General features: G+C 37.3%; 1 protein-coding gene across 1 annotated transcript; it reads left to right on the top strand.

Moving 5' to 3' along the window:
- The first annotated feature begins 4008 nt into the window (after window positions 1-4008).
- LOC110921839 lies at window positions 4009-7921 on the top strand. Its single transcript, XM_022166169.2, has 3 exons — window positions 4009-4225; window positions 5792-5857; window positions 7662-7921. Exons 1-3 carry the CDS (start codon window positions 4178-4180, stop codon window positions 7707-7709), a joined length of 162 nt encoding a protein of 53 aa, XP_022021861.1. The 5' UTR covers window positions 4009-4177; the 3' UTR covers window positions 7710-7921.
- Window positions 7922-10412: the final 2491 nt, after the last annotated feature.

The raw sequence follows: 10412 nt of genomic DNA, 5'->3' as shown, positions 1-10412 counted from the left end.
TTTGGATTCAGGATCACTAGGATCCATGAGGATTTCTACTACATCCTGCTCTCTTCTCTCCAAGACATCCCTTGGAAGATACTTTGATTGCTATTGTTCCCTTGACTTTGAGGCTGGTTTCATCGATGAAGTGTAACAGTTTTTAGCCTCCTACTGATCACTATCAATCTTCACTATTCCCCAAGGACTAGGGAGCTTCACACATTGATGGTAGGTGGATGGGACTGCCTTCATATCGTGTATCCAAGGTCTGCCAAGGATAACATTACAACAAGATAAACAGTCAATAACACAAAAGTTTTGATAAGAATGTAGGCCTTCGATGTATATTGGGAGTTTAATGTCCCCCAGAGTATTCTTAGTTTCGCCACTGAATCCTACGAGCACAGAGGATCTTGGTATGATATCTGATTCGGGGATACCCATCTTCTTTAGAATATCAAGCTGGATAATGTTCACAGAGCTTCCTCCGTCTATAAGGATCCTGCGGACAAAATGGTTAGAAATGAAAAGAGTGATAACCAAACCATCGTGATGAGGATCCTGAATGTCAACACGATCATCCTCATCAAAAGTTATGACTTTTCCTTCGGAGACACTGGATGTTCGGATGGGTCTATCTCCATTATCCATTTTGGTTTCCTTTGCATGCCTTTTAGTTACTGAGAAGGATGTGCCACAAATGTCTGATCCTCCAGAAATAAAGTTTATTACTTGTGCATCTGCTGGAGGGGCCGGAGCTTTCTCAGGGATCCTTTCAGGATCCTGAGTCCTTGACTTTTTTCTACCCAATAATTCTTTCAGGTGCCCCTTGCTTAACAAGTATCCAATTTCTTTTCTCAGTGCAATGCATTCTTCTGTGAGATGCCCAAAATCTTCATGGTATGCACACCACTTTGATTTATCTTTAGTTGCAGCTGGTCTGTCATTTTTCTTGGGCCATCTAGCTTTATCACCTAAATTCTGCATCGCAAGGATTAGTTCATTGTTATCAACAGAAAAACAATATTCAGAAATTGGAGGATAATCCTCATCATCCTCTTCTTGATCAACAGCATGCACATTCTGGTTATCAGATTTGTTATAGGATCTGAACTTGTTGTTCTTGAACGAGGATCCTTGCTTTTCTTGTTTTGAGGATCCTGCCAATCTCTCCTGGATCCTCTTATCATCCTCTAGCCGGATGAACCTGAGTGCCCGGGTTCTTACCTCATCTAGGTTCCTGCAAGGTGTCATAACAAGATCATCAAAGAACAATGAATCCCTAAGCAATCCCATTTTAAAGGCCTCAACAGCCGTGGCTATATCCAGGTTAGGAATGTCTAAGGATTCTTTACTAAATTTAGTGATATAATCCCTTAATGATTCATTATGACCTTGGGTTATCCTATATAAATCACTAGTTAAATGTTCGAATTTTCTACTACAAGAAAACTGATTATTAAATAGGTTAACTAGATTAGCAAATGAGGTAATAGAGTAGGGGGGAAGACTTAGCAGCCATTTGAGAGCTGATCCAGTAAGAGTGGATCCAAATCCCTTGCACAGACATGCTTCCTTTAACCTTTCTGGGATTAGATTGATCTCCATCCTCTCCCTGTATTGTGCTATGTCTTCTTCAGGATCCGTTGAACCATCATACAACTTCATGGTTGGCACGTGAAACCTCTTGGGTATCTCAGCATCATAGATTGGTGGTGCAAAACGAGATATCTTATGGCTCCCATCTGCAATCTCCGGGATTGGTTTGACCACTCCTGGGACACTTGATATCATGTCCTTCAACTTTTGCAATTCTCTGGCCATGGCATGATTGATACCTGTATCCTGCATGAATCCATGGTTAGTAGTAAGAGAATTATTAAAAGTGTTACCTCCCACCGGATTCAAATTAGTAACTTCGGATGTGAACCCATATTGTTGAGACTCTGGAATGATCGAAGGACCAGTAGAAGCAATGGTCTGCATTGGGATAAAGTCCCCCTGACGGATATCTGAACTTCCTGATTGCAAACTCCTTAAGGATCCCGGCATCTGGAAGGATCCTTGAAACTGGGATGATCCTGGAACAAAGGAGGATCCTTGAACCTGGGAGGATCCTGGAACAAAGGAGGATCCTTGAACCTGGGAGGATCCTGGAACAAAGGAGGATCCTTGAACCTGGGATGATCCTGGAACAAAGGAGGATCCTTGAACCTGGGATGATCCTGGAACAAAGGAGGATCCTTGAACCTGGGATGATCCTGGAACTAAGGAGGATCATTGAACCTGGGAGGATCCTTGAAACGGCCAGAACCCTTGAATCTGCTGCGCTCCTGGATATCCTCCTGAGCTTGTGAAGGATCCTGCATGCTGAGGATGGGATCCTGTTGGCTGGAAGTATGAACCTGATGCCTGAGTCATTGTTGTTGATCCGTAGTGCACTCCTTTTGGTCCTCCCACATATTGAACGTCTGGAATCTCTAAAGGCTGAGAAGTTATCACCGGAGTATCAAAATTCAAAGATCTAGGCACCAGTGGGGAATGATCCTCTGCCGATCTCTTTTGTTTCTTGAGGTCTCCGATTTTTTTGAGAATCCTTTCGTTGGTCTTATCCTGCTGCTGTATATACTCCTTCATCTGCAAAATCAAAGTAAACATGTCACTAGTAGTAGGAGTATAAGAAGCAGAAGAAGTTGGAGGTTTTGAGAAAATGGGAGTTGGTTTCTTCTCAGCATTTTTCTGAGGTCCAGCAGGTGGTGGAGGCAAAGGTGGAATGCCCTGAGATGAATTGACCGCAGACATTGCAGTAGAAGTATTCTTTGATGATGAAGCCATGTATTTGAATGCAATGAACCGGAATGATCACAAACAGAAAAACTTCTTAGGAATGAAGCACCAATTGCCCCACGGTGGGCGCCAAACTGTTTTGGTCAAAAATCAGACGAGGATAATGCAACCAAACTCTTTGTTACGGGGTATGATGCTTGAATTGGTGAACAACAATGAGGATCACTTAGAAGTAAATTGCACAAGAGACACAAAGATTTATACGAGGAAAAAGCCCTTGATCAATAAATGATCTCCGGCATAAAAAACCTCGGGTGATGGAAACTACCGATCACCAACTTCCAATTAAGAAATAATTGTTTACAACTTTGGATAATAGCGAGCTAGGTACAAGGATCATTACAGTGTAACGTGTAGAAATGTGTAAAAATTGCTAAGTGTTTTGCCGTATGCTCAAGAGTGCGGTTGTACGAGTGTGTGTAGCCAAAATTAGCCAAGTGTTTCTAAAGCTAGCTCGCTACCCCTTTTAAAATAGAAGTTAACTAGCCTAACAAACTGTCCGCAATTCGTGCCATGCTCCCACGTTCTCCACAACGTCCATTTTCAGTCAAACACGTGCGAAATAACCGTGGAATATTCCTTATAACGTTGCCAAGACCAAGTCTAACTTGTTACTCCTGCAAAAACAATACGAAATTCAAAGTAAACAATCGTTAGTATAAGGATCCTTAGGGTGATCCATGATCCTGAAGCACTTCTGAGGATCACTATCTGTCACAGAAGTAAGAATCACTAATAGGATAATAAGTGAGGATCATAGGTCATCAAAAAATCCTGCCCTAACAGTAATGATATTATATATAGATTATAATGAACCTGTCAAACAGGAAAAAATAAACGTGGGTTCATTGTAACACGCAAGTCCTAGATAAACTTAGTTATTTTATTCTATGTTTTACGTTTCGGTTTAATTTCTTCGCATTACACCGCAACTTTAATGTCGGTGGTCGCTGACAGTAATGTGGCATTAGTGCTCACCCCCGCCGCAACGCGAGGTTGCTTAATACTACTTATTATTATTTTGATTTGAGAGCTATTCATATCTCACTATGACTATTTCTTTCATTATTTTTTTATATAAAACAAAATATCGAATAAGATGCATAACCCTAAAAAAGTAAGAATATTATGAAAAATAAAAAACAGAACAAAAACAAGATATTGGATTGGGCTTGGGCCATCAAAAGTGTTTGATCATTAGTCCATCATATCCTAGTCATACCACAAACAAAAGATCACATCTTCCCATTGGTACCAACCAAATTCTAGGGCTGGCTGATTGATTAACTCCAGATCTACACATTCTTCTTCTCCGTTCGGCGGTCAACACATTCGATTCATTTCTCCGATGGCCCCACCTCCCGGTCCTTACTCCGGCACCAGCACCCTCGCTCTGGTAATTTTATTTCATCGATTCGATGCATCAAATATTTGTTTTCTTTTTTACAAATTGATCGATCTATTGCTCTTTCAGATGCATAGGTTACCTGATCTGTTAGTATATGCTACAATTTGAGTGATTTAACTTTCAATTGCTTGTTTTTCAGGATTAGGGTTTATGTTTATTAACTGTTTAGTTGTATGTACGTGTGTGTGTGTGTTGTTAATGATTCTTGTAATTAGAATTTGAAACCAGATTTTGGGATAGAGGATTGCGATTAATCGTTGCAAAGTATTAGACTTGTCCCACTTCTGTTGTATGGGCAAGAAATGTGGACCAAATGATTTTGGGACTAGGTCTCCCATTTGGTTCATAAATCTCACATTTGTGTCTCTCATACAACCGATGTAGGGATAAGTCTCGTATCTTGCAATGGTTTCGGTTCGTAACATTGAAGTACAAACGTGCATGGTGCAATTCGGGGGTTTGTTCGATGAACATGGATTGAGGTCTATTGGTTAAGAACTTAACAAAAATCCTTCCAATTGAAGGATAATAAGTGAACTGATTGTTCGATGAGTCTACAATCGAACAATCAGTTCACTCATTATCCTTCAATTGGAAGGATTTAGCTGTTATTTGTTCCGTCGTTTAGCAAAAGTCAATTTTTGAGGTTAAAAGTTAACAGCCACAGACTCTCTTTTATTTATTTATTTATTTTGGTTCGGTTAACGAGTTGAAGTTTTATATAATTTTTTTATAAAATGGTGGCCAATGAGTTCAAAATATTTTTCATAAGACCAATGGGGTCAGTCGTAAAAAAAGATTGGGGTCGTTAGGAGATCTTTTATTATGCGTTCTTGATGAGACACACAAAAGAATGTGGTCGGCTGACGTCCCTTTCTACTTAGTTTCGCCAATGCCTATGATTGTTTACCAGCTTATATGGATGAGTCTTTGTCTAACAATATGTGTTGTTTCTGGAATTGTTTTTTCAAGGGTTTAGGTAGGGGTGGATATTATCATGGTTTGGTTATTTGGTAATTTGATATTGAAATCTGAACCATTGTAGTCGAAAATTCATTTTCAAGGAATTAACACTATCTCTAAAATTGCAAATTACAATTTGGTAATGAACATGAAAAGAAACAATCAAGGTTTGGGTTGTCACATCTAACATGTTTAATAAAAAAGTCGTGTTTGGGTTGGACTTGTTTAACCCATTTGATTAAATGGGTTGGGACGATCTATTTGATTTGTTTAATTAAACAGGTCGACCTGCCAACCCAATTTAAATTAGAAAAAAATATATTTTAAGGTAAATTCGTTTAACCCATTATTTATTACCACCTATTTTCGACTCGTCAGTCAATCAATTTTACTCATTTAGATAAACGGGTGACACGTGTTCTGGTTGTGTGATTTTAAGCATGTTCGGGTTCATGTTGATGTCTCTAACACCAATAAATAGCTATTGCTTATTTTGCAAAATTTGAGATCTTTCAATCTCTTCTATAGTTAAATCTTTTATTTTTTTCTATGCTTATACATCATTAAAGGTTCTGGATTTTGTTGTTGTAGGTGGCTCGTGTGTCTGCCTTTTCTGTTGGACTAGTTTATGGAAGCTTGAAACTCAAATACCTTAAGGTACTGCACTGCATCATTTCTTAATTTTTCATTACAAGTTTTCAAACTTTTATATGGTTATCTTAATGGATTGTGTTCTTGTGGATTAATACTCGATGAGTTTGGTTTCATGTTACATTTTGCATTCTTGTTCCTCTCTCTCTCATGTTGCATAAAGTTGTTGATAGGGTGTTAAATGGAACGTGTTTGCGGGTTGGCAAGCCGGATCCAACACGAACCCATGAACTTGAAAATTGTGTAAACTATATGTACCCAAACATGGCACAAATTTTCGTGAGTTGACCCGTTTAATCTTATTCTTTGCATATCGGTACTCTAAAATTACAATTTACCATAGTTATTAAAGGTGCTAGGCGCAAAAAAAGCGAGGCTCTGAGAAAAAAAAAGCGCACAATGAAAAACAATACTAAAATCTATTATGTATTAGAAAAATAATAATATTCTTCAAATAAAATAAACAAAAGCTATTATATAACGTTTAATATAATCTATTTAGTACCAAAAGTTCTAAAATATTAGTGTATTGGTGTAGAAAAGTAGTTTTCCTTAGATAAAAGTAGAAATATTGCTGGATTCTTGCCGGATTTTAGAGAATTTGTTTGGAAACTCTCTGGAATCTACACCTAAAGCATCACCTAGAGAATTAAAGCGCAATTGTCTCGACTTAAAGCACAATTGCCTCGCCTGCAAAAATGGGCCTAGGCACAATAGGCGACGGCTTTGAACAACTATGCAAGTTACAAATAAAATTTGTATGTAAAATATTTACGTTAAACCATAAAATCTAATGCTCATTTTTTATTTCATCTTTTTAATTTTGGCTTAAAATACTTGATACGTTAAAGGTTATATTCAAGGTTTAAAAAAACAAAAAAACGAGTTTTGAGGCGTTTTCTCTTCGCCTCACGAGGCATAAGCCCGAGGCGGAGTTAAAAAATAAATATAAATATTATATATCTTATAAAAATAGTAATACTAACTAAATTCATCATCAAATTCATCAAAATAATCAAAAACACACATAAAAGAGACATAAATTGCTTGAAATTGACAACAACTCAAAAACAAATATCAAAAACCCCTGAGGCGCAGCCTTTTTAGCTTCTCAGCCCCTCTGAGGCGCACATACAGTATAAACACTCTGAAGCGCGCCTCAGAATCGTTTTTTGGCCCCCCCCCCCCCCCCCCCCCCCAAGCTAAATGCTAAAAAAACCTAAAAAAAAACCTAACCCCACCCCCAAGCTAAAATGCTAAAAACTAAACCCCCAAAAAACCTAAAAAAATCAAAAAAAAAATCTAAAATTTTTTTTTGAATTTTTTAATATTTTTTATGTTAAAATCGCTACTTTTAGAAGCCAAAAAAAAAAAAAAATTAAAATTTTTTTTTTGGCTTCGAAAAGTAGCGATTTTTTTATAAAAAATATTAAAAAATTCAAAAAAAAAATTTTTGTGTGATTTTTAGCTATTTTTAGGCATTTTGGTGTGTTCACATTGGTTCTCGCGGTTCTCACAATAAGAGGTGGTTCTCGCATGATCTTCTCCCTATATATATATATATATAGATATTAATTTTTAGTAAGTTTATAAAAATAAATGGGATGATGTGTCAAGTCGTGAAGAAAGCATGCCAACCTGAATCCAACCTGTTTAGGCTTAATGTGCTGTGACCTCGACCTGAATCGGACTAAACTAAACTTAAACCCGTGAATTTTGTGTTAGGTTCTTGTTGTGTCAAAAATTCACACTCATACTCTGGTTGCTGATTCATTACCAACTTTTTATGCACGAATTGTATATTTTTCAGGCAAAGGCTAACTCGCAAAGAAAAGCTGAAGCCAAGGCACACCACTAAAAGGAGAAGTGAATGAGGTAGTGATTTTTGTTTTGAATAATTGATGATGATTCCGAGTGGACCCACACGGGACGTGGTATTTTATGTTTTGCTTACTGTTCGATGAGTTTTTACTCGTTTCTACCAGGACAAATGGTTGTATACATTTTCTTGACGTGAAACATAATTCAGAAATGGTATTTTGCTAGGGGAATAATTGTTTGTTTCTCTCATATGTGCTGAAAATGTCTTGATTTGCCATCCACAATTTCGTGAACGCGTTCATTTCTTTAATGAACGAACAAGAACAAGAAATCTCGTTCGATAAGCATTCGTGAACAGTTCATGAACGTGTTCATTCCTTAACGTACGAACACGAACAAGACCTTGTGAATGTTAGTTCGGTTCGTTTACAGCCCTACACATGTCCAACAATTAGAACTCATCATCTACTCATTGCAAACAACTCCATTTTTACCACCATGCCAACGTAGCAACCTACATCTTGTATCCGTTTCTCTGAGTTTCCTTTACATTGGTGACCTCTCTATCTTTGAACACCATTGGGGCGTTTTTTGATTTTCACCATTGATGAACCTGGGGTTCAAAGGGGGTCGCGCCCCTAACAACTAACATGGTCCTAGAGAAAGAGACCCTTGTCGGGCATTCGGAGGTAGCATCCCAAGCGGGGTAACGAGGTTGAGGGTGGTTGCTTGTTTCACAAGTTATTACTGATCGTTGGTGAGAATTGATTGTCAGTAGTAATGTGTTTATCGGTGGGAATTGTGATCAGTAGCAACTTTGATTAACTTTGGCGATCATCAGTTATTAAGTTACTACTTACTGCTACCAAAAGCCAAGTATCAACAATAACTATGTTGACAACTAAGTTAATTATATAACACTACAAAATGCAACTTCGGTCACCACCCCTACCGGAACCATCGCGTCTCTCCAAAGCACCGTTTAATACAAATATATTTCTCCAGTATGACGGTTCTGAATAATCAAAACAAAGAGACATAAATAATTAAAACAAAGGGGCATCATCAAACGTTACGACTCATGAATAATTTAAACGAATGCCAAAACAAAGAGACATCAATTACCAACATGGTTCTTATTCTCAAACTTGGCGGTTACTGATTTTGCTGTGTTCCCCGACCAGATAACCGATTAATTCTCAAACTATACACGCCGTAATTAATACCGCCGTGACTTTACATGCAATAAACAAACTAACGCGACTCCTCCCCGTCGTTTGCCTATAACAACCCCTACCAGTCTACCACACCAAAAGTCTCCGGTCAACATCCTTCGACCGCAATGCAATTTGCCGCAAAACACCAACGTTTTTAGTACCGGGTTAGGCACTGATCTGCAAGTGTCTCCATAGTCACCGTTTAAACAAAAAGATGGCTGGTGATGGTTTTATCAATTGTATGTTTTCACTTCATAACTTCATGGTTTGAAAAAACAAACATAAACCTGGGATAAAAAGAAAGGGTTGAAGAAGAGGGAAGAGAGAAACTTTTAGAAATCGATAGTTTGAAAGGGAACCGAAATTTCACAATTTACGGTGCTAATTTAGGAAATGGTAGTCGGCATCACGATTTGGAAAGGAAAGTTTTTGACTATATAATATAAATATATACACGTATACATAGAGAGATGAGTATTTCACCATGGTTCCACCTCATTTACAACTTTTGATTCACTTAATACTCATCTTTGACCATTGTTTCACTCTACATTCTACACAACTTCCTGGCAACCAAAAAAAAGAAAGACAAAAAAAAAAGCAGATAGTAAAATGCAAAAAAAGAATACTATTATAAGTCACTTTATAATTGAAATGAATTATTTAAATCAGAATGAAACTCATGTATATGTTAGAAGAATATGATTGAAATTTTTAATCCACCACGTACCGGTAGAGAGGATAAAAGGATGTGTTTTTGTTGTTGGGTTGTGACGAGTGGAGCGTTAATTTTCCTGTTATCCGGCCGGGATAATACGGTATAGATGAAAATAACCGCCGCAATTGTTCGGATACGTCACTTATGTTTAGGAATAATATATGACAAGATAATTTAAATGCTTATTATATTGCTTAATAATGTATAATTTTCTTAATAAGGTGTAAACTTAAGTAAAATATATTGCAACTAAAACATTATTTTATAATAATAAAAATTTCTCTCTCTCTCTCTCATCAAGAATATGTATGATTTTGAGAAAGATATTAACATGTGATGTTACGGATACATGCAATTTACAATGTGGTTGGATTTACTCATTTACAACATGGTTGGATTGCCATTAACAAGTGTTTACTCGACGTACACGAGTCGAGTCAGTTCTAAGCTAATAGAAATCAAGTCACTAAAATCATGGCTTTAGTTGAAGTCAATTCTATAACTAAAGTTCATTTGTAAGCAATACTTGAACCCAGGAGCGTACCCACCTTAAGCTAAGGGTGGGCGGGCGCACCCTATGAAAAAATATTTTTTAGTGTTATTTTTTGCCAGAATTCTCGACCGCACCCCTTGGAATTTTTTACCCGCACCTCTTGAAAATTTTCAACCGCCCCACTTAGAAAAAAATAATTATTAACCACTTATTCACTTAATTATTTAATCAAATCAAAGCCCAATCCGCAATCAATTTTTATTAACATAAGCCCAAACCCAACCTAAAGAAATTTGAACTAAATAAAATAAC

The sequence above is a fragment of the Helianthus annuus genome, chromosome 17 (genome assembly GCF_002127325.2).
Source record: "Helianthus annuus cultivar XRQ/B chromosome 17, HanXRQr2.0-SUNRISE, whole genome shotgun sequence".
NCBI classification, from domain to species: domain Eukaryota; kingdom Viridiplantae; phylum Streptophyta; class Magnoliopsida; order Asterales; family Asteraceae; genus Helianthus; species Helianthus annuus.
The sequence above is the reverse complement of the archived record's forward strand: the minus strand, read 5'-3'. Positions and strand labels throughout refer to the sequence as shown.

Bases quoted from the DNA above. Each gene is read 5' to 3' on its own strand.
- LOC110921839 (XM_022166169.2), top strand. From the start codon at position 4,178: ATGGCCCCACCTCCCGGTCCTTACTCCGGCACCAGCACCCTCGCTCTG. The intron at 4,226-5,791 runs GTAATTTTATTT...TTGTTGTTGTAG, and splicing joins GCACCAGCACCCTCGCTCTG to GTGGCTCGTGTGTCTGCCTT. The intron at 5,858-7,661 runs GTACTGCACTGC...TATATTTTTCAG, and splicing joins TGAAACTCAAATACCTTAAG to GCAAAGGCTAACTCGCAAAG.